Raw genomic sequence first — 24,849 nt, 5'->3', positions numbered from 1 at the left:
AAAAATAAGAATAAAAATAAGAATAAAAATAAGAATAAAAATAAGAACAAAACCAACACAGTGAGAAAAGCCAAATATCACCTGCACAGGATCAGGGGCCACTGCCAGTGGTACCTCAGCTCCAAATGTGGAGGGTCTCTGCCAAGCTCCACCGGGGCCCATCAGAAAACCCTTGGTGAAACAGGAGCAAGAGCTCCTCTGAAAATGAAATGTTTTCCAGAGAAGTATTGTTTTCATCAAACTTCCAACTCAATCCTGCCTGGCTTCCTGCCACATTTCCAGCCCAGGGGCTGACGAGTCCCAGTCTTGGTGGGACTGGAGCCCCCAGGTCTCCCAGGCTCTGCTGGGAAGGCTTCAAATCCCGCAGAGAACAACCCACAGAAACCCCAAAGCCCTGACTTTAAAACAGAAAAGTGGATAATATTCAACCTACAAACACCTCTCTCCTTGTTTTTCAGTTCACTGCCTTCCTGTGCTGGCCTGACTCTGCTTTCACTTGCATGGAAATCAGGGATAAATTTACTGAAATCCATGTAACCACGCATATGCAAAAAGAGTGGGAAAAGATTCCAGACTCCAGCTGCTTATTAGCCTTTCTTTTAGACAAAGAGTGCTTTCTAAACACTGATATAATTTTTCAGATACTGTTACACGTGTGCTACAAACCTTCCCCGCATCTGAGTCAAGGGGAACAACAATTTGTCCAACAAACAATAAAAAGGACCTTTCTGTGAAGTTCCATATGTATGGAAACCACAGACTTTGTATCCCTATGAAAACAACCACATCTGGTCTTTCTGAGAATAACAAAACTAAAGGTGCTTGTAGTTGGGTCTTTGTCTTCCCACACAGTAACACTGAAAATCCAGTTATGGAGGGAAAGGAAAATTGGGGAAAAGGGGATTTTTTTAGCTGTCAAATAGATAAAGCAACAACAGCTTCACATTCAACACAGAAACAGAGGCACTCTCAGTGCCACATATGTCTTTCCCTAAGCTCAATATTTTTGTGAACTTTAACTGTTCAACATTTGTAAGTGAATTTCTCTTTTCATATTCAAGCAACAAGAGTAGGAAGGACAAAGTTTCTCCTCTGTTTTTGTGAAAAAGGAGAGTCAGTACCAGCATCCATCACTCAACCAATGCTGGCTGCAGCTTCACCACAAAGGAGGAAAGTTCTGTTCTGACTTCCTTTTCAGAAGAGGTGGTGTTATGGTTAATGAACGTCAACAACTCAAAGATAAACTCCGGCCTTTCCTATGACACCATTTGTAAGGAAAAGTTTGCTGAAATTTTCAACCACAAATGATTAAGTTTGCTAAGGATGGTTTACCCACTACCTTGACTCTGAAAACTCCTTCCTGAGGATCCTGCAGCCTGGAGGAAGGAAGAGTCCCAGGGGGATGGATCAATCTCTTCACACCTCATCTCCTGACACCTCATCCCCTGCAATCTTCTCTCCAGGATTCACACCCTCCCTTTTCCCAGGCTGATGCATATTCCTCTGGAGATGGAGAAGCAGATGCCCCACCCATGGCTCAGAGCCCACCTGTGCTGAGGGTGCAGGTGCTCCAGGACAAGGTGGGCACACCCAGCACAGCTGCACCACCTGAAACCTGCAGCTTCTTTGCCCTCCTGACCTCAGTGCCGAGCAGCAAGTGAGCTGGAAAGGTGTTTCTTGTGACACTTAAAATTTATCAAGATCACCTATTCACCTTTCCTAGGCTTACCCAGGTTATTTTTAATAACAGGTAAGTCCTCCTGGATTTTTAAGCATGTTCTTACATGAGATTCACCAACAACTCCTCCCAATACATCAAAAATCTCCCTGCACCACACACAGCCACAGAGGACAGAGAAACCCACCTTGCTGCTGCATGAACAAATCTGGATTAGGTTTAACAGGCTCCTTAGTTGACAGTGAAGTTTTCCTACTGGAGCTCAGATGACTCCTGGGTGATCCCCTACAAAGCAGGGTGTTATTATTTTATTATTTCTTACCTGGCTGGGCTCTTCTGAAGGTAAGGGTTACCCTTGGGTTTGTTTGGTGGGGTTTTTCTAATAACCATGCACAGAGTAGTTTATTTCTGCTCACATTTGTGATCTCTGCTTCTGAAGGACCAGATCTTTGATGCAGGAAGAGCTGTGGCTTTGTGTTCTGCTTATGCAGAGCCACAATACCAGAAGCAATCAAACTTCCCTGCTCACCCAAACCATGGCAAAGAGAGATGTGTGAACAAACCAGGATCAGGTCTAAAAGGCTTAAAAACGCCTTTAAAACCAGTATTAACTGCAACAATCCATACATTACTGTCTCCAGGGTTGCACTATCACTGACAGGAGCCCAATTATTCCCACTTTCCTCATCTTTGGTCCAAATGGAATTAGCAAACATTTGCTGAACTTGATGGAGTCCACCTGCTGGACTGGTTTTATTCTCCTCTCTCCCATCTCTCCCTCCACTGCCAATCAAGCAGCTTGGGACTGGAAAAGGCTTTTTACACAACACATCAAGGCAGGCAAGGACAAAAGTTATTTAGGACTATTCATAAGCCTTTACTGGAAGAAAGTGCTGCATCCCATCCCTGAAAATTTAATTGCACTCAATAGAGGAAAGCTAAAAAATAATAATAATAAAAAACAAAACCCCAAACAACAGAAAAAGATAATTTGGGAATAAAATCTGATTTCAATTTAACTCAAGCACTGCTTGGCCCTATTTATTTCATCAAGTAGTTCATGCAGGATAATGGCATTACCGTGCATCTAACAGCATTAGAAGCTCCTAATAAATTAACAAGTGAAAATTAATGGCTGCTCAGTCCATTAAATCTTGTTAATTTTATTTTTGTTGTAATAATATAGCAATCACAAGTTTACATTATTAAACCAATATTTATTAGAAGAACTCGTTTTAATTGGATCCCCGATGTGATAATCCAGTGCAGTGTGTATTTCTTTATTTCATCAATTTTTTGCATTTATTTCTCATTATATTTAAATGACTGCAATATTCAGGGTCTTTTCCTAATACTATAAGAGTTAAGCAACCATTTTAAATATTTCATTTCACACAGATCCAGCACTTACTATACAATATAACGAGAATATCACAAGTCCTTTCAGAAGCTATTTTGACTATTTTAGTCTCTTGAGAAGGGGGAGAAGGAAAAAAGGCAGAGATATGAATATTTGAAAGCATCTCAACAACTGCAAAATACATCTTTTCCCCTTAGCCCACAATGTTCTGTACAAACGCTGCTGTGCTGTTTTTCATGTCAAGAGAGGAGTTCTACCACCGGTTTTAATGCAAACTGTAAGCTGGCCTGCACATCTCAGGTAAAAAGATAAATATATACTTATCAAAATACATATTCAAAAAACAATATATTCAAAAAAATGCATTCAAAAACAATACAAGTGGCTTCGAATTGTACTGAATTTTGAATTGTATTTCTCTGCTGACAGAGAAATTACAAATTTGAGGAGATGCCTCAATAAAGGGCTGGGTCTGACGTGCTGTTCCAGCAGGAACTACTTTGAGGGAAGGAACTGTGATTTCTCCCTCACTTCCCTCCTCTCCCAGTTCCTCCATCTCTGCTGAAACAACTGAATGTGCAGTTAGTTGCTCCCTGACTGGTTATACCAACATTTATTGCTTGAGCTTCACAGCAGCACTTTGGTTTTGGAAATGGCGTCGTGTGGCCTACGAGGGAACCCCACACCCATTATCCGGGCTGGCATCTGAGGCACCGACTCTGGTGCTCCTAATTGGAAAAGTTATCAGGGAAGTTCCATCATTTCCAACACAGGGGTGGGGAGAAGGAGTTGGAGGGGCTCTGAGGAGCAGAAACCTGCACCCAGAGAGGGGGGTTCCATGACAGGGAGGACGAGGTGGACAAGAGCAGCCACAAAGTCTGAGCTGAGGCCTTTGGGCACTCACCGTGTTTTCACCTTCAGCCCTGACCTGCAAAGTCCAACTAAGGCCACAAAAGCTGGTTACAAACGGGTCTGTGGAGTGCGGCACCCTGAGCTAAGGCCTTTGAGCACTCTACGGTGTTTTCACCTTCAGCCCTGACCTGCAAATTCCAACTAAGGCCACAAAAGCTGGTTACAAACGGGTCTGAGGAGCGGGGCATCCTGAGCTATCCCTGCCACAGCTAAAGCAGCTCCTGTGGGGACTGAGGCAGCACAAAGGTTAGGCCAGGGCTGTAAAACCTGCCCATAAAGCTCGGGCAGTACAGAGGTCAGTGGACACGGGTTTGCAGCAGTCAAATTACCAGTAAAATAGGGAGCAAACCAGTACAATGATAGCCAGAGTGTGTGTGCACACAGGGGCTTCACTGTGAGCATCTCCAGTGCTCCCCTGCCACACCCACCGGTGCAGACACTCCTAAACAAGTATTAAAGTATTAAAGCTCCTCCCATACAGGGACAGGCCTAATTGAAAACAAGGTGGTTTAAAATTGACATTTATATATATATATATATATATATATATTTACACACGGACACACAGAACTGTGGCTGGCCCTTTGCTTATTAATGAAACCAGATGGGCACCAGCCTCAAAAGAAGAGCATAGAAACACAGGATATTCCAAGCTGGAAGGGACCAACAAGGATCATCAAATCCAATAACCCCAAAAAAATCACACCATGGTGTGATATCACAACATACTTGAGGGTCTTGCAGACACCCACTGACACTTAACATACTTAGAATTTTCATATTTCCTGCTACCAATGCAAAACAAAGAACATGAGCAATTCCTGCATATATTGTGTGGTCAACTAACAACACAACAGAAGCTGTGCTCACAGCCAAGATGTTCTTTAAATCTTTATATATTATCCTTGTGTATTATGATCCTTATGTATTATGTCCCTTGTGTATTATCCCTGTTTTTCCCCACCAAAATGTAAATCATTTAAGGAACATTTACCCTGTTCAGCCACTTTTAAGAAGTAAATGTGCCCTGTTTCCATTTCAATTGGTACATTCTCTCCTTATCAGATGAGTTCCACAAGAAATAACACCCACCTCTCCTTCAGACTATTTTCTAAATTAAAAAAAGCCCCACCACTTAAAAGAAGGTGTTCCTTACATACAAGAATCCTGGCTCCCCTAAAACCACTGGTGATACCAAAACAAATAAAGACAGTAATAAGTTCAAAAGAAAAATATGCATATGAAAATATATTACAAAATATCGTGAGATTTATGTCTTAATATGTGTAGCACACCATTAAAGTTCTCAAAACAAAGCATTTACTGTCTCATCCCATATCAGCAAGACTATGGACACTGCACAGCTTTTATAAATCACTGAGTGCCCATCACATGTTTTGGTTTCTGCAGTACAAGTTTAATTAAACACTCACCATAATTCAGATTTGCACACTTCATTTCTAGGGCAAAATGCTGCCAGGGCACAAGAAAAGTGATGAAAATGCCCATCCTGAAAGCTGGGCTTTCAAGATCGATGCAACTGCTACAAAGGATGTATTTTAGTGGGCAAAAGACTGAGCGTTTTCAACTTTATCACCCAATAAAGTATGAAAAAATATCTTATTGCCAGGCAGACTCATTAGGTTGACACCAAAGCCCATCAGCTCAGAGCACAGAGGTTTAAAGGACCCTCTGGCAGTTGTGTCCCAGCTGAGGATGGAAGGAAGGTCCTCTGCAGGAGCCATCCTGCCCAACAACTGCAGCACAAGAAACCATCAGATGGTCTGAGACTGGCAAGTTTTTCAGGTGGAAATTACTTCCTCCTCCAGCAGTAAAAACAAGAAGGAAAACTCCTGCCAGGAGAGTGTCACACTGAAATCCTTGAAGGCCTCTCCAGCCTTCTGCAGTTTGCCACAGGTTCTTCCAACAGAAAACCTGGGGCCTGTGGTGCCCCTCACATCATCTTAAAAACGGAGCATTTGGAAAAAAATACAGGCTGGACAAATACACAAGCAAATAAACTAGTGATTGTTTAATAATCTGTCAGGAGATAGTACCTAGTAGGTACATTTCCAGTTCCCAGTAGATAAAAATGACAGCGAGAATAAATTTGATATTCTAATTCCTTAGCCCGACAACAAAAATTATTCTTTTTACTTGTTCTTTCTTAAAACAACCCCACCTGGTCACCACGGGTATTTGCTGGGTAGCCCTTATTCCCAGGAGCAAAGCTCAAGCACTTTTATATCTGAAACTTGCTTCGTCTCATGGACACAATAGCTAATTTTGGACTTACCCTGCTCCTGCTGGGCCAGAGTCATCACTGGCATGGCTCCACTGTAATTCAGTCTACTGATGCATTACAGACAATGCACAACATGAGCTAATCCTTAATGATGGTTTTTCCCCTCTTTTCCCCCCTCCCAACTTATTTGAGTAAACAGTAAAATGCCATGTAGAATTATTAAATAAAATAAGCAAACAAACAGCAAACTAAAAGCATACTAAAATTGTCTTGCAAACACTAATTTCAAATGACACAGTAATCAGATTCACAGATACATTAGGACAAGCAGTGCAGTCCAGAGGAGAAGGCACAGCTCTTAAAGTCACAAGGCCTGGCCAGAGCTCCAGCTCTGCCACTGACTTCCAGACAGGCTGTTCCACATTTCCACACCATTCCCCAATCCCTGAGATATAGATATGAACACCTCAGCACAGAATAACCTCACCAGGTTCATTTGGATCTCTGTGACGTACATACTAAACAATAATAAAAGCACATATGAAGTTGTGCTTAAAAACTTGTGCCGAGGCACAAGGAGCTCCCACCAAAACATGCTGATGTTTCCCCACACCAAGGTTTAAGATCTGCAGGATCCAGGGCTCTGTGTCATAAATGAACACGAAATGTTTTAATTTCTGCACAGATTTTCATCAACAGAACAAGGTCTGGGAGAGAGAGACATTCAGCAAGAGCAGCCAGGACAACCTCTGCAGGTGAGAGTATTCATGACTTGTGATGTCTGTTTGTGTTGTTATTTATTTTCAACCTTTAAATTTCTTTTTTTTCTAATTAAAGCATCATATTTAACACAACTCTTTGCTTCCTTTAAATCATAAAATATCCTCCCTTACCTAAAGCACCTTGTTCCCAGTAACAGAAGCTCCAAGAGGCTTCATGCCCTGCTCCCTAACGGGTCAGCAGCAGCCACACACAATACCCAGGTCACAGCAGCAGGGCTGCTCAAGCAATTTTCTCCTTTTGAAATGGTAAGCGTTTCAGGGAAGTGGTTTAAACAAGGAATTATCTATGTGGAAAGCACTCTGCTTACCAAGAATTTTAAAATACAGGTTTTAAGGCATTTGTATTGTGCGGGGGCTCCACAGGTTTTGATTTCTGCTTCAGGTAGGCGAAGCCTGAGCAACTCTAACAAAGGCTGAGAGCTGGATTTGCATTACTGGCCAAAATCTTAGCCACAGTCATTCACCACCAAAAAGATAAGGAGACTTTTTATTTTTCCTTTAAAAAAAAAATCACTGTAGTTGTTGGAAGAAAATTTGAGGAGTTCCAAACATCCACATTTCTAAGCTGCTTGCTTCACTTTTTCATGCAACAGATGCTGCTTTGTATCAGCTCCTGCATATTAAATCATTCTGACAACCAAGAAAGCATACATTTGTTTGCGCCAGAGAGAAGCATGAATACACACACACACAGATATCTTCTCACGCAGAAGCACACAATTATGCAGCATTCAAATATTTGGGATGAACTTTGGCCTTTGTTTAAAAAAAAAAAAAGAAAAAGAAAGTACTCTCCAACAACAATCAGGAACAGACCCAGCAGTCATCTGGCTGAGCTCACAGAAATCAACAATCTGCAGCAATAAAACACCACTTGTGGGCAGCCATTTGAAAGTTACTTGGAAAATTATTCTTAGATGGGATAGTTATATACACGTCCTTTATGATTTATGGGTTGAGCTCAGAATGGAGGCTAAAAATAAAATCTATGTTAATTCAAAAAGTGGGGAGGGAAATCAGTTATATTCGCCCTCACGTGGCGGAGTGTTTTTTGGTTTTGTTTTGGTTTTTTTTTGCACTCCAAACAATCCCCTTCAGCTCTGCCATTTGCATTCCCGACTTAAAAAGTAATTTGAAAAACATAAGCAGAGCAGGGCTCTAAATCACCTCTTCGGAGGAGGATCTGGCTCCATAATATGCAAGAAGCTACGCAACCCAAACAAAACCGCTTTCCTGATACAGCAATCAAAAAAAAAAAAAGAAAAATCTTAACGCAACAGCACTTGAGAACGCGCTGAAAGTTTTGACAATGAGAGTGCCCGCGGTGAGCGTATCACACACTGCGCTCCCAACTTTTTTTTTTTCATCTCGGCTGGAGACATATTTTCTCCCCTACGTTCCCCTCTCTTGTTACTAGACAGTAATTCAATTCTGCAGCCAGTTGGTTTATTTTTTTGGGGGGGAGGGGGGTGTTAGCTATGTATGGAGCACTCAGGGGAGGGCTAACGCGGCACAGGGTTAACAGCGGGGCCGGGAAGCGACATGACCCTGCCCGGGCTGTGCCGGAGCACGGGGGTCCCTCGGGGGCTGCGCCGGGACCCGCGGGGACCCCCCGGACGGGGCCGCCCTGCTCGGTACCTACCTGGGGATGGTGATGCACTTGGTGTTGATGTTCTGCGTGGTGATCGCCTTCTCCAGCTCGTCCAGCTGCCCCGTCTTCTTCAGCTTCTTCACCAGGCTCTTCACCGCCTTCTCGCACCATTTCTCCTCCTGCCCGTTCTGCTCGCCTTTCTTCCAGCCCAGGAGCCGCTTGACGATGGGAGGGGTGAAGGGCAGGATGGAGGACATGCTGGCGCCGCCGGCAGCGCCCGCCGGCCCCGCGCTCGGCTCCCTCCCGCCGCAAAGCCCGGCCCCGGGCGGCGCTGGCCCGGCCCGGCCCGGCGCGGAGCTCGCCCGCCCCGCCGCCCCCTCAGCGCCGCGGGCCCGCGGCTCCAAACTTTGCACGGAGTTCGCCGCCTCTCCCCGGCGGCGGCGGCTGCTCCCTCCTCCTCCCCCTCCTGCCCCGCTCTGTGTGCGCGGAGAGGCGCCCACTCCAGCTCATTCCCAGTCTGTCTCTCATGCAAATTGCCTGCTGGCCGCCCCGGCCCGGCTTCCACCCCCTCCTTCCCTCCCAAACGCGCCGCCGAGGGAGGCAGAGAGGGAGGGAGGGAGGCAGAGAGGGAGGGATGGGAGGAGGAGGGAGGAGGGAGGGAGGGCGCGGAGGCGGCCGGCCCGCCGGGAACTCCGCCGCGCTCCATCCCCGCGGGGGCCCCGCTCCCCCCAGGGGGGTTCGCGCTCCTCGGGCTCCGGGGCTCGCAGGGAAGGGTCAGCGCGGGCGGGAAAGCCCCGGAGCGGGACAAGGAGCGGCTGCCCGGAAAAATCCCACCGAGGGGGAAGCGCCAAAAATAAATGTGAAGTCCCGCCGGTGGACGGTCACTGCCAAGGCGGGGTGGGTGCAGCCCCGCCGCGGCTGTTTCCTCCGTGGAAAAGTGTGTTCCCACACAGATACCTGCACACAGCCTGGCCGGTGGCGCTCAGACAATCAGCAGCTTTTTGTTTCAGCCCCTTTAATTTACTGTTCCATTCCCTCATCTTTCCACGCCGGGCACCAGGTACCCGAATAATTTCTGCCCTGTATCGGGCACAAATGACACCCTGGAGATGTTTACCACCAGAGCTGGTCAGAAATTCTCAGACGGAATATTTTTGTCAGAGCACGGCAGTTTGTTCAGATCTAGGTGTTTGGTAGAGATGCTTCTGGTTTGGGCTGACTCAGGGTGGCATCCAGGTACATTTCCAGTTTCTAACTTTCCATCTCTGGGCAGACTGGGCTGTCACACTCCCCTGTCTCAAGCATCACCCCCTCCACGCTAAAAAGGAGCCCAGGTCTTAAAAAACATATAAATACAAACCTTAGCTCCTCAGGGCACCAGTTCTCTGATAACCCACCCCAAAATGGTGCTGAGCAAGCAGCAAGGAGGCTGAGGGCCACCTGCAGAGTCCCCAGGTGCCTCTGGCAAGGCTGGTTCCCATTTCTCAACTCCAGCTGCTTCTCAGCTCCTTGCAACTGCTGCCCAGGAACAACGGCATAAAAGTTTTGTGGGACCTGGCTCCCGAATTCTGAGCTTCCAAGCTGAGGTATGCTTCCCAATTTTCTCCGTCTTATTAGAAGGGATGATGGGGAGCGTGAATTTGGGAGGCCTCCAGGGCTGCTCCGCAGCTCCCAGACGCACAGGTTCCTGCCAACCCACATTCCCATATTCCAGGTTCCAGTGCAACCCAATGGGGAGACTCCTCAAAAGCTGGGATCCAAAGGCTTCCCATGCCTGTGGACTGGGAGCAGCCAGCCATACAGATTGCCTTGTGGCAAGTTAGGAACTTATTGGATCAGTGTCTGAGGCTCTGAGGCAACTGGCTTGGCTCTCACAGGGATTTCAAACAGGCAGCCTGTTTTATTCCAAATTGACAGTACCAATTTTTGAAATATCAATAAATTGGATACAACTGAAATAGACCCTTCTCGTTATTTTTTTTTTCTCTCCAGCATTCTCATATTATTCCCCAACATGCATTCCCTGAGTGTCTTGAATTTTGGAGGCTCACCACTGAAATTTTGGACTGTTGCCCTGACCCAGTTTTTGGCTGCCTCGGTTGAGATGCCTGAAGTACAAAGATGTGGAACCCCTGTAGATGATCCCAACATTGAGGAAATAGTTCCTCAATACCTCTACAACAACGCAAAAAAATATTGACACAATTTACACAAAAAGCAGCGTGCCTTGAACTACTGACTTTCTAGTGCTGTTGACTTGCTGCATATTTTGAGGTTTTCTGAAAAGGCCAAGTTTCTGATTGTTTTGATCATGTAAGAATCTGAACTCTTATTTAAATATTGTTCTTCACAACTTTAGAGACTATCTTGAAGATGTAAAACACAGACAGGAAAGTTAAGTACATTTTTTTTAATGTAGAATTATGTGCTTATTACATTTTTAAATGTGGTGAAGTTAAAGAACCTTTTTCTATTTTCTTAATTCTTGGCCCAGCACATTTTGCAACTAAAAGAAGCCCAGAAGAAGACCAGGCCTGAAGGACCTGCTTCAGATTTAGTAGGTCCATTCTACCTCAGGGTGATCTCAGAGAAGATCTCTGTTGGAGACCAACATTTCTTTCTAGATCCATCTTTTCTGGATGAAAAATCACAGGGACAATTCCATGTTTTTTTCACTCAGAAAGTTTTCCATAATGTGCTCAAATCTCATTGCTACGCTCAGAGTGCATGCTGTGACCTCGGTTCAGCAGGGCTTCCAGAACGTTCTCTACGTACTCATGGGCTGATCTTCACTCCTCACAGTCATATCACAAGTGATTGACTGGCTAAATTTGAATAAGGGGAAGGAGGGGAAGAGCTGAGTGGTTTGTACAGTGATTTAGTGGCAAAAGGGTGGATATAATTTGCTAAACACTAAACCAAACTGGGTCTCACTTGCTTACAATCTCATAAACGAGGCAGTTAAACCACTGATGTAAACTCTGGGCTGCAGCAACACCAAAAACACTCCTGAAAACAAACATCTGGGGTTGGGATGTAGGATAAATTTTTAGGCTTTCATGGAGCAGCTTGTGTGCCTGCTGGGTTACCTGTAAGAATGAACCGTTCTGTGAAAATATGACTTTCTGAACCCCTAGACAGTAATCCTTTATTTCAGAGAGTTTTGGACACTCTCATAGTGGAAAAATTAACAGACAGGAAAAGCAGGACCGTCCCAGTTCTGCGTGGTCTGGATCCATTTGCTCGTTTACAAAATGTCTGACGCCTTGAAAGCCACCACCAGGCAGGAGAAGTTTATGCTTCTTTTCTGTCGTTATTTGTGATACAATCTGTTCTTTGCTTTTTGAAAGTCATTATCTTTGCTTGTTTGTGGCATAGTAGGGGTTCAGGGACTTATCACAGTTTACTCTTGATGAAAAATAAAGGTATATATATAGTCTGCAATAATGTGAGAAAACCATGTATTTCAAGAAAAAAAACCCAAAACCCTTTTACAGCTACTTTTCATAACTTTTTATGAATACACTTACACCTTAAAATTACTAAAAAATAACATCTGCATACCTTGTTTCTTAATAGGATTAATGAATAGGAGCAGAATTTCAATTTTACTTTCACAAAGAGAAAAAATTGGGCTCTGCTTCAGCAACAATATAAAATTAGCATGAGAAACAAGGAGGTGTTCGCTGGAGCTCATTTGTAGCTTGGTTAGAAATGTTTTTAACAGCTTCAGAGAGTGAAGAACAGCTTCCATGTTCCCTTTATATCCTCCAAGTAGTGAGAAGGGAGTGAGGGATTTTTGGGCAGACACAAACCTCCCTCCCCGACATCCCCGGTGCAGGGGCGTGCTGGGACTGGCAGGATGGAGGGAGCGTGGCCAGAGCTGTTCCCAGTTCTTAGGGGAGCCTGGTGCCTGCTGAAACAGCTCCCAGGCTGCCTGAACATGCAATTGTGGCTAGTTTGAAAATCAGGGAGTGGTTGAGAACCAGCTTCTGATGTGCTGCCCCCATCTCTCTTTCCCTGACTCAAATATTAAGTATAATTCCCTACCTGGTCATTACGTGTGTATGGAAGGGAATTTTACAATGGCACTGACCAAGAGAAGCAGGTGGACAACCTGTGGAGTTCACAGCAAATAGGGATTTATCTTCTCAACTCCACTTGCTCCATGTTCCCTGAGCAGCAGCCACACCAAAGGATGAGATGGGCAGTAGTGAAAACGAGGAGAGAGTTTTAAATTGGCTTATATTTATACCTTACCTTATAAATAAGGGCTGTGACATTTGAGCCTCTGTCATGTATAATATGCATAAAAAAGGAACAGTGTGGGAGCTTTCCTTGGTGAAGGTAATATATATATAAATATATATATATGTAGAACAGCATTTATATGCAAGCAAACCTATCTTAACCCCTCAGAACAAACCTACAGGAAAATAACCTGTGGTGTGAGTCACGAGAAAAGCAAGGTCATCGCAAGTTAATGTCTTCAGCTTTAATGTCAGCACTGTGGAATACCCAAATCCTTGCAGGGTACAGCAATTATTCTTCTCCACAGATGAGAAAACATGAACGTACATTAAAATGTTGCCTTGCTGAAAATTCCTAATGCTCCATACACCCAGGCTTGTGTTCCAAGAGGCTCAGTAGTGCAAAAATCACACAACCACCTCTAACCAAAGGTGTAGTTAAGCCGGAATCCTTTCTGTGACCGTGGCAGCACCCATTGCCTGAGGAAAAAATATGAGGCAGCAGCATGTCCAGAGTGATTCTTCTAATATACTCTCCCAGTTTTTGGCAGTTGTTTGTGCAGGTGCTCCTAAACTGGAGATGACCTCCCTGGAGAGCCGTGGACAGGCCATTCCTGCACTCCAGGACCTCTCTGCTTCTGAGTTACATTTACAAATGACCTTCACTGGCCACTCTGGGCTGAGCCAGAATCACAGGACAGAGCTAAAGAGAAACCAAAATTGTCCACTGAAAACATATTGCCTGCATGATTGCTTCCCTCATTACTTCTTTTATGAACTTTACAGCTCTTGGTGGCCATACAGGGCGGGAGAGGGCAGTGTTGTGGTCAGGGCAGGTGAGTGATCTCCCGGGAAATCGGAGCTTTGCCCTCCCTGCCACGTTGTCCCCCTGTGATGTGAGGCAGCCTCAGCCAAGAGGGTGCCTGTTTGTGGTGTGCCCCGAGCTCTCGGGGGGCCCGGGGGCTCCCCTGGGGTCGGGGCACACACACAGCTGCAGGGGAAGCTCTGCTTCAACAGCACAGGACATCCTGCTGGGCAGGGTCCTCACAGGCCTCCTCAAGAACACACACCTTCGGGGCACTTCAGAAATGTCAGTCCTAATTCTGGTTTTCCCTGCTCGTCTTTGAAATCTTAACAGACCTTCTGTGATAACTCTTGGCATGGTTTATGTGTGTCCGGTGAACGACAGGAGAGGGCAGCCAATAATCTGGAGGGCAGTTCCTTGGTTTGGCTTCTTAATTTCATGAGAGACCACAAACCCTCTTGCTGGGGACACCACAGCACCTTCCCCTGCTTGGCTCTCAGAGGACACGTGGGGACACAAAAGCCTCCCGAGGCCGAGCCCTCGGCTCAACCACAACCCCTTGGATAAGGCCTGACCTAATCTCCACAAACTTGTGAACAGCCTGAAATTAATGTGCTTTCAATTAAGCTGGAGATAAAACTGTCACTGGGACAGACACCACTGATATCCTGGGGGATGGAGGGGAGGATTTTCAGCCCCGGGGTCTGTGAGGAGGCAGCACCTGCAAACGCTCAGCGCTGCTGCTGAGACTTTGCATACCAGTAGTTGCTCTCAGGCTGTTGCTCAGAGCACAAACACTTGCCTGTTCCAGGCCTTGCCACCTGAAATTTTGTGGGTTTTAAAGCATGCCTTGTCATTCAAATAAAATCCAAACTCTCGGGTTTTGTGAAGGTTCTCCTCGTAAGACATTTCCCTCCTCTGGTTGCAAGAGTGACTGACATCCACATGATTGTCTCCTATAGTACAAAAAGGCACCAAAAAGCTGCAGTCAGAAAAAAAAATTAAGGAATTAGTCAGGCCCCAGAAACAGAGGCTCGTTACAGGTAACACAAAAACTCCAGCTCCTGACCACAAGCATTTTATTTGAGATTCCTGCGTCCATACCCGACTGACTGTCCATTCTGAATTCCTTGTTGTGTCTGCACCCTTCTCTTTGCCAGGGCACATCTGTTAAAGTCTTCATTTTGGCTTTTGAAGTGGGCATTTTATATCCAGCTGAACTTTAAAAAAGGTCCTGAGCAAAGGCTTTTAACGAGTAAATATAAATATATTATTTTTATGAATAGGCCCCTGTTTTCACATGTTCCACTTGCAATGGCCTCTTGTCCACAAGTGCTGGCATGTCCAGCCCTCTGCAGGGAGAATACACTTTTCCTTGTGCACAAGGGAGATTCCCAAGGAAGATTTTGATGAGAAAAATTCACCTGTACTGGAGGGGAAAATTCCACCATCATACTCCAGTCTTGGGAAAGAGAAACCACCCGGCCAACGTGCTGGAATTGAACCCCCAACACTGCAGGGAGACCCTGCTCAGGCTCAGACTCTGTGTCTGAGATCATCTGGTTGGTCTAACATTTGTGCTGAACCTGGGCAGGGCTGGAGGCTGCTCCTGACATCCTTCCATGCACACCCCAGAGAACAGATCCTCTGGATCTCAGCCCTACCTCACCCAGCTCAAGTAGGAGTTTACTAATTGCAGCTACTACAGAGTTTAGCCAGTAGTTTTTATGTGGTGGTGGCTCCCCTACACTAAAACCAACAGTTAAAGGCTGCTTACTTCTTCATTTTTGAGGTTTACTTAATTAAGAAGCACCATTACCCTTTTTTTTTTGTTTTTTGGTTTTTTTTTCTGTGGTTTTTTTGATTCTTTTAACCTGAGATGCAGTTGAGGCCCCACAAAGGGACTGTCATTCTCATCTGAACCAAGAATCCTCTTTCAGGCAGCAGCAGCAGTAGCAAGGAGTGGCGTGGAGTTATTTGCCCATGATTAATATGTTAATATTTATACATAGCTTGCTTAGATAAGGAAAACAACTCGAGGATTTATGGGAGAAGCTCTGTGTGGCCACACTTTGTGGAGCAACCTTTCAAGCTCCGTGTAGAACCCCAAGTGTTGGTTTTGCCTCCTGACAGTTTAATGTGTAACCCAAGGAAGTGCATTCTTCAAGATCAAAAAAAGAGGAAAATCAAACCACTACAATCTGCCACTACAATCTCTTCTACCAGGGATTACACTACATTTTGAACAGAGCACAGTCACGTTCTTACTGGGATACTCAAACACAGCTGAACTGGACGAAGTCCACAAGCTGTGCATGTGCACATGGAAAAAACTGGTTTATTTTTGCCTTTAAGTCATCTCCTGAGTGCTTATGGTTGCAAAAATGCAGCTTTGCTTTTTTCGTACCATTTCCATAAAGCTCAAGTCCTACCTGGGCTGTAGGAAGGGCACAAAGGGGGAAGAGAATCACAAAGAAATGCTCTCTGTGTGTGTGAGAGAGAGGAGGGGTGTTTACTCCCTGTTTATTTGTTCTGGGGAGGAATAAAGTGCTTTGTGTGAGGGCTCTTTGCTGGTGAGGCTGAAACACTCTCAAGGCCCCGCTAAAGCATTGCCAAGTCTGTCAGCAGAGGGGAAAGGAACCTGGGCAGGCTGCCCTAAATTAAAACTGACCTTAAATCCAATTCAGTTTAAACCCACAGTGTAGGACTTGGTGTGGAGGCAAAAGGCAGAATTACCAACTCAAACACCAAAAACTACCAAGTCAAGACCCTTTTAAATGGGTTTGAAACTAAATTAATATAATGATGTTGTTTCCTTTCTTCTACTTTTGCTGTATCTCAAAAGGTTCATGTTTCCTACCTTGTCTTCATCCACACAAGAGATGGGATGAGAAGAAGTTCTGAAGTTCTGAGGCAATTCTGTGCTTCTGGGAGTCCAGGCTTTAAGGAACATCACCTGTGTGAGCTCTCAGTCTGCTCATGAGAGGCAGGGACAGTGCAAAAGAAACCAGAGCTGTGGAGAAAACGCAATTAATTATAAATTAACACTGAACTGAGATACCGAACAAATTAAGGAAACCTCAAATGCTGCTTTACTGTAACAGGTTGAGATCCTACACTGTTTATTTTTTCTTTCAGGATAAGCTAACCAGCGTAATTTGGATCCATATCAAGATTTCAAACCGAAGCTCAAGGCTGCCTACATAAGGCTTCTTGTTGGTTTTGATATGAGCTTTTGTGATTTTTTTTTAATGAAAATGCCACATCACTCATTACAAGACCTTTTGTAACATATCAAAGTAATTTTTTCAGTATTGATGGTCTTTCACCTCCCATGCTGCTGGGAGTAGAATTGAAAAATCACGTGCTTCAGCACTCAGAGAGACCCTGTGAAGTTAAAAGAAGCCAATTCAGGCAGCTGGGTACAGCCTTGATAGCAATTTTCAAAGGCACACGTGATTTTTGTGACCTTACCACTATTTCTTGCCTTTAGAAATCTCTTTCGTAGCTTAATTTTCAGATACCCTCTTCGTGAAAAGTTTGTCCCCTGTTAGATTTACACCCATTTTAAAATCACTGAAACAAACATTGTGGGTACTGGAAAGGGGGAGTGAAAAGTGAGGAGATAATTTGAGTTACCTAACATTTATTTGACTGAGTCACACGGAGCTGGATCGGCGCAGCTGATACGGAACGATGATTAAGCCAAACCCTGGATCTTTATTCCCATGTGATCACCCTCATTATCTCTGCTATCCAGGTTGATCTGACAGTAACTTTTATTTAGAATCAGCCATACTTCTTTTTCCACACCCACCCCAAAGGCACCGGAGTTGTTTGCAGCTCCCCACTTGGAGAAAAAGTAAAATGTGATTTACGCCCACAGTGCAAAGAAGGAGCTGGGGAAAAGAGATCTGGCTCTTTATTTGGGAGGGGAGGGCTGATCCAAAACCCACTAGAGGCAAGAAATCAGGGTTTGTAAAGAGTCATCATATCCCAGTTGGAAGAACTTAAAAACCCATCTTGTTCCACCCCCAGGGGCACCTTCCACTAGATCAGGTGGCTCCAACCTGGCCTTGAACACTTCCAGAGATGGGGCAGCTCCTCTGCTTGGTAAAGAGTTTGAAGGTCCTTGGGTTTAAAAAGACAAAATGCTATAACTCAGTTATTAAATGCCCACTGGTTCCTTATTGCTTTCTTATACACATTCATATTTAAATATACAGATATATTGCAGTATCACTTGGCAATACTGCATAAATTGTTCTGGCATAAGCCCAGAACACTTGACCTTTAGTCATGGAGGCAAACACCTGAACATAACAATATTTTCATGACAAAAGGGTACAGAAAATATTAGTTACAATCACTTCAGGCAGAAATTTCACTGTGCTAAATACTCACAGAATATTGAATGCGCTGCTGGATAAAGCACAGGTTTGGTTAATGGGCCCATATCTCAGCTCTGGGGTGACCTCCTGGCTGACCTTTCCTTTAGTGGAACTGACTCAGTGACAGAGAAATGGTTCACTCACCTCCTGTACCATCCCTCTGTGCCCAGATGTGTCAGTGCCAAACCAGGGGCCCAAAGCTCCACAGACCTGACCATTCCCAAAGAGCCTCTCTATTCCCAAAGGAAAGGCAGTCAGACTAGAAACTAAATTTGCAGTGAAAAGGTACAAAGATGGTGGTCTTCAACTCTGATTTCTGCTTTTGGGGTTGCTTGTTTTTTAAAAACTTCAGCCTTGCTGAGGTGCAGATCGAGGCACATCTGAAATGAGCTCAGTTTTTTATGTCTTCTGACAGTTCTGAGGCTTACAAGTTTTCCTCAAAGATTATTGAGGATCTCTTGGCTCTGAAGCGTCGTGCCCAGTTCCCAGTAGTTCCCAGTGTCCTTAAAAGGGAGGCTGGAGAGCAAGGGGAGGAGGCTTTAGGCGTGCTGTGAGCTGGGAAGAACAACATCTGATGTCAGCTTCATTTCTTCATTGTCCATTTGTGGTTTAATGGAAGGAGAATCCCAAAAAGGACCATTGGTGGTGGGGTTAGGAGAGGTCTGCAAGGCAGGATGAACCCAAAGCTGCTGCAGTGCAGGGCAGGATTTGGGTGGGTTTATGTAAGCTGAGAGTTCAGCCTTTGCTCTGCTTTGGGTTGGTACTTGGTAACCTGAGTGACTGTTCTGTGGAGCAATTTGTTTGGATATTCTAGGCCCTTTATTCTATGAATTATTGGCTTCATTTTATAAAAGACCTCTGAGGCAAGAGGGGAAACCAGGCAAATTGCAAAATAATTCTCTGATCAGCCACTAAAGCCCCACGAGATGCATTATTCTGACAACAAATCTCCCTGTGACACATGCAAACCCAATTCATGCTTTTAAACTGTCATGGCAAAACTCCCATCCATCACACCTCCAGCCTGCTTTGGGCTGCTTTGGCCCATCTTGGTGCTACCTGAGGCATGGGAAACAATGTTCTTCCTCCTGATTTTGGGGAGAGGCCTCAAGGGGAGAAATTTGAAGGCAGCCACCCAGATGTTGCTGCCACAGTGCAGGAGACAGAGACTTTTGTCTCTGCTGTCACTAAAGCCAGAGAACAATTTCTCTGATTCGTGCATGGAGTGACATTATGTGTCTTTCCATTGCGTGAGAACATTTCTCTTGCTTAAAATGTTACACTTAATGGAGCAGTTAGTCCTTAAAGATACAACATTGTGCTTTTCTTCAATGTGATTAAACCTGGAAGAGACCAAGTTTGTCAGTATAGAGGATTAGATTTCCTGTTTCTACTTGTATAACTCCATAGATTATGTGCAGTGCTTTGCACAAGTACAGCAAGACCTAAATACTTTACCATCTATTCATCTATATCAGATAGAACTCCCTTCTCAGCCTAAACAATTAATAAACATTGCTTGAGTCATTAACGCACCAGGATTGATCAACACTGGACAATTAAGAGATAAACTCGGGGAGCAGAAAGTTGGCAGCGAACTGTCTCATTCCCATCCACTCATTCTCACCCCCTCAGAGGAAAAAAAAAAAAGAAAAAAAAAGAAAAAAGGCAGTGAATTGTTCTAATGACAATGGGGTGAGGAGGAAGGCACACAGCCCTTGGAGAGAGAAGAAATGGGATTGTGAATAGACTGGAAAAGTTGGAATCCTGAAAAGGGAGAAGGGCAGGGCTGAGATGCAGCTGAGTGCTGGGCTGCACACCATCACAGAAAAAGCAAGGCTGGGAGGAGAATCCCATAAAGGACCACTGGTGGTGGGGTTAGGAGAGCTCTGCAAGGCAGGATGAACCCAAAGCTGCTGCAGTGCAAGGCAGGATTTGGGTGGGTTTATGTAAGCTGAGAGTTCAGCTTTGGGTTGGTACTTGGTAACCTGAGTGACTGTTCTGTGGAGCAATTTGTTTGGATATTCTGGGCCCTTTATTCTATGAATTTTTGGCTTCATTTTATAAAAGACCTCGGAGGAAAAGCCCTCCAAGATCATGGAGACCAAGTGTTAACCCAGCAGCACATGAAGAGGCAGAGGTGAGGAGGAAGGGAAGGATGGGAAGTCAGGGGCTGACTATGCAGGGCTGGAGATGGGGTGTGGGGAGGGGTAACCAATGCTCTCCCCCATCCAATGCCCTTCCCCACCCAATGCTCTTCCCCATCCCAAGGATGATGCAAGCCAAGGGCAGGAGTGGAGAAAGACACCATGGTGGAGGAGAAGACCAGAGTCAACCAAGTGACCCGGTAGCAGCACTCGTGGAACAGGGAAGGAGAAGCTTCTTATGGGAAAAAAAAGTACTGAACAGTGTGTAAATGCAGAGGAATAGAGATACTGAGTTTTTCCAGGGATAATGCACAAGGGAACTGCTGGACTGGGAAAAAGGGGAGATGGACTGATAGGAGCTGGAAAACAGGAGTTTGACAAAAGAAAGGGATCGTCCTCATACATAAACAGAAAGGTGGGTGGCAGGGTTGAAAAGCAGAGGACACAGGGAGGCAAAGGTGAAGCTGGGGAGGGGCTGGATTTCCTTGCCTTTAAGAGATTTTATAGCCAATGCTATGTTAATTTTGTGTGGTGCCAAAGTCAATATAAAGTGCAGAGCAAATCAGATCTGTAGTGGTCGAGGATGTGGAGAAACAGCCGATTGTATATTTAACAGGAAGCCAGGGAGATCAAAGAGTTTTCAAAATGGTTTTGTTTTTAACTGATACCCTGGCTTTATTTTGTTTAGATTGAGCTGGGGGCCTCTCTGAAGAGGATGAAAGGAGAACAGAAATGTGTAACAAAGACATTTCCCCTCTCCTTAATAGTGGAGGGAAGTTGACATCCCTGTCAAGCAGTAGCACCATTCTATGAACCTCTGCAAGAAAGGAAGCTATTTTGTCCTTGGGAGGAAAGAGAAATGTTATCTTCCAGCAAAGAGGTGAAGTTCTGCAGAAATGCAGTGCTGTTATTAGACTGTTATGACAGTGTGCAATTTGATTTCCAGAGAACAATGAATGTCCCAGGCCTGAATTCTGCAGCAGTTCACCAGATCAAACAGAGCAGGGGCTGCAGCACCTACACTCTCTGGTAACAGATCCTTCCAAACAGGCTGCTTATTTCAAGAGTTAAATTAGATTCTTGCTTTTAGCTATTTTCAGCTCAACATAAAGGGATGGTTTTGCATTAATGGAAGTGGCAAAGTCTACCCTGTAATGAATTAAGATAGAATTACATTAGATTCTGGAAAGAGAATTCTCTATGAGATCTTCTGTAAAAGGGAACATCTTGTAACACTCCTGGAGCAGGCCTTGGGCACAAATTTTTTGAATTAATTAAGTGTATGCTTAAATCTGCCTTTGCTCATCAAAACACTGAATCATCTTTATACTTTTTTCTTGTTACAGAACGAATTTGAGTGAATACTTAAACATGTATTTGTTTGGCAGGACTTTGAACTCAATGTGCATCAATGCCCTACTTCAGTCTCATCCTCCTTGCGTGTAGGCAGAGCTATGAAACTAAAACCTTAACTTCCAGTTAAAACAGGATATTAAAGATTACAGATTAGAGGATACAAGAGGAAGGGGATGTGCCATGGGAGGCACATGTGCCCTCCCTGCTTCAGAATGAGGAACAAACAAAAGGCTGTTTCCCATTTCTGCAGCCACGGCTCATGTTGGTGTCAGAGGCTCAGCAGCCCCTGCCAGTGTTGCTCCAGTTAAGGTGGTGCCAGCCTTTCCCTCAGAAACCATTTAATACCTTGGCCATAAATCCTTTCTTCGAGCTGAGACTTGGCATCAAAAATTATCGGTCCTTCAGCAGTTCTGAGGACATTTCCCTCTTCCCCAGGCTGGAAAATTCCCCAAGTATTTTCATGCAGAATATCTACAATTGATAAAGTTTCCTTTTGGGTCAGTATCCCCATCATTTCAAACCCACTTCATACCTCTGAGTGAACTGTGACACCATCCTGCTCATCAGTGCAAGGGAGAGTTGTCCTGGAATATTCAGTGTACAGAGCATGACAAAGAAATAATTTAGGGTAGGAATTGCAGGTAGTTTCTAAATACATGTACACTCATGTTTTCCCTTTTGCTGTCTCATGCAGCTGAGGACCTCAGAGTGACCTGTGAGCCCCCTGTGCTCTCAGTGTCATCTTTGCCAACACAGGCCCAGCTTTCTCTCTCTCTGTCAACCAAACCTGTGTTTTCACCAATGCACTCACTGTGTTGTTTTTCTGCTCACCACTCCTGGATGACTTTCCATTTGATGTAACAGTTTTAGGGATGCAGGAGGCACCTACACCTTGATGTCTTTGCCTGCTGGCAGGGCTCTTCATCCCCATCCTCATCCAAATGACACGACCACTTGGCCACCTTGCTGCCCAGGACAGGGATCACAGCAGGATGGGGGAATGGGCTGCAAGGCTCTGTCTCCCAGCCCCAGAGAGCTGCTGCCAGGGTGGGAGCAGTGTAGGTTCCCCCTCCTTCCCATGGTGTGCAGTCCTGGTGTGAGAGGAGGGAGGCTGTGAAACCCCATCTTCCTTTCTCTGCCCACAGCTGTGGTCGAGTTGATGAGTTTTTGTTCCCCTTTCTGGCATGTGCTCCCACTTCAGCTCCAGTCTGGCTTGCAGGGATAAAGCTCTGCTTCAGCCCTCTGCTCTCATCCCATGGTGGCACGAGGAGGGTGGTGAGTCAGGCAGCCCTTTCTCACCCACAGGCAGCTGCCTGTTGGCTTTGTGGTCTGCACCAGCAGGAAGAGAGGAACCTTCATTCCACCGACCTTCCCCAGGGCTCTCAGTGCTCTCCCTTTGACTGAGGTTGCCCTCGGTCGGTCCTTTTGTTTCCAAACCCTAAAGCCTCTTTACTTTCGGTGTTACCCACAGCTTTTGAGAGCAGCTGTCATTGATTACCTGGGGATCACCCACTTTCCTCCTCGTGGATTGCTCAGATCCATCCTCGGGTGCAGGCGGCGCGTCCAGACCTGGCAAAGGGGCAGAGCAGGGGCACAGAGCCAGGAGCAGAAATTCCTGCTGCAGGAAAAGAGCTCTGCCCTGAGTCAGGGCCACACACCTGCAGAGCCCAGGCCTCGTGAAGAGCACCCATCCCTGCCCAAAAGGGCATCTGTTCCAGACAAGCTCTCAACAAATGTTTTCTCTGCAGTTGGCTGCTCGTTTAGGCCATTGGCTGGAGGGAGGGGGGATGTGAAATATCTCTGGAAATCCCACAGAAATGCCGAGAAAACAAGAATACTTGGTTTGGTTGTTTTTTTTTCTTTTTCCTCTCGCTGAATAAAGGAAATTTTTCTGCCCTCAACAGAGAAGGGAAGAATTTACACTGCCTGTAGTGATGCTGCCCTGAAGGAGGAACTAACCTGGTTCACTCTGGTGTAACAGAGAGCAGAAAGTCACTGAGGTGTGGAGGACTCGTGTGCTGCTCACACCGCTCCTCTGAAACAATATTCACCAAATCGGCACAGAAAAATGCCTGGCACCAGGCACTAACCCAGGCTAACACAGCCTAACAGGAATGTAGCCCTCAGCCTGATATTCCTTGGAAGATGTGCAGCATTCACTGATTCACTTTACCTGATTTTAAGGAGTAAAATGGTAGATTTTTAAGGTGAGACTGGATGTGGCATCAGTGCCATGGTCTGGGGCGGGGTTGGGTCAAGGGTTGGACTTGATGATCTCGGAGGTCTTTTCCAACCTGGTTGATCCTGTGATTCTATGATTAGGCCCCTAAAATACGTAGTTGTATACATATATGGCACCTCTCAGAGGCTCTGAAGGGGTGATCCTTGCTGCCTGCTCCTTTCTCACTCCTTCTCTATGTTTCCTGGGTGGATTTTCCCTGGTGACTGCACAGTTTGGCTGCTCTGCTTGTGCTGGGGCTCCCTACACTTCTGGGAGGACCTGCAGCAAGCCTGGTGCTCTTGGAAAGCTTTGGATCTGCCACATGCACGATGCTCAGGCAGAGCAAAGCAGGAATTCCAGCCCTCCTGCTGCCACTGCAAGGCCTGGGGAGCCCCACAATACCTTCCATGCGCTGCCCAAACCTTGAGGGACAGCAGCATGGCTTATCTGGAGGGGTTTTACAGCTCTGAGGGCCCAGCTGTGCCCCTTCAGGGACCAGGCAGCTGAAGGGGTCACAATGTCATCGGAACAAGACCTGTCTGAAAGTCAGGAAGGGCAGAGGAGCCGTGGTCTGGCTCGGGGTTTACGCCAGGCCGAGGGAGATGACAGCATGCCACACTCAGGAGTTTATCATTTCCGAAACAACACCTTACTATATCAGTTCCCCCTCCTTTGTCATCAGAGAAAAAACTCACACTTTCCTATCCGAAAGTTCAGTCTAAACATAAATGTCACTAAAAGCCCAGCGAGACCTTTGGGTTTCTGGTTTCGCTCTCCTGAGCCGTGGGGGAAGATTATGCAACAGGAACACTGGGGTGAATCATCTCCTGGCACTGCTGCAGCACATTAGGAAATGTTTGCTGTGATGTTGTAGGGGTTTCTACCGTTGGTTTGTGGTCTGCTTTTTTCTTCCCCGGTGGATTTTTGTGCCTTCAATTCTCGAGTGCTGCCCTGTTGCCCTTGTGTGAGCAAGGAAAAGGCTCATCCGTAGTTGGAGCAGAGGGTAACAACAGCAGCTGTTGGAAGGAAATGATGTTAAAGAAATTCTGAATGTCCTTGCTCAGCATTTTTCTCCCCTGTGAATATTTCTTGCAAGCCTTTGAATTATTGG

General features: G+C 45.5%; 1 protein-coding gene across 4 annotated transcripts in view; it reads right to left on the bottom strand.

Moving 5' to 3' along the window:
- Positions 1-8,877, bottom strand: part of SMAD3 (SMAD family member 3) — a 71,687-nt gene extending 62,810 nt beyond the window's left edge. Inside the window, exons 1-2 of one of the 4 annotated variants that reach the window (XM_027688339.1) lie at positions 3,943-4,035; positions 1,866-1,963 (exon numbers count right to left, since the gene is read on the bottom strand). Coding sequence is in view for 2 of the 4 variants with exons in the window: in XM_027688338.1 (XP_027544139.1) it covers positions 8,620-8,825 (206 nt within the window). In the remaining 2 variants the exon portion in view is untranslated. Of the gene's footprint in view, positions 1-1,865; positions 1,964-3,942; positions 4,036-8,619 lie in introns of those variants that run through there. The other 3 variants (XM_027688338.1, XM_027688337.1, XM_027688340.1) reach the window with 3 other exon arrangements.
- Positions 8,878-24,849: the final 15,972 nt, after the last annotated feature.

The sequence above is a fragment of the Neopelma chrysocephalum genome, unplaced genomic scaffold (genome assembly GCF_003984885.1).
Source record: "Neopelma chrysocephalum unplaced genomic scaffold, ASM398488v2 Primary Assembly neopelma1_75, whole genome shotgun sequence".
NCBI lineage: Eukaryota > Metazoa > Chordata > Aves > Passeriformes > Pipridae > Neopelma > Neopelma chrysocephalum.
Note: the sequence above shows the minus strand (reverse complement) of the source record. Positions and strands in the feature narration are given on the sequence as shown.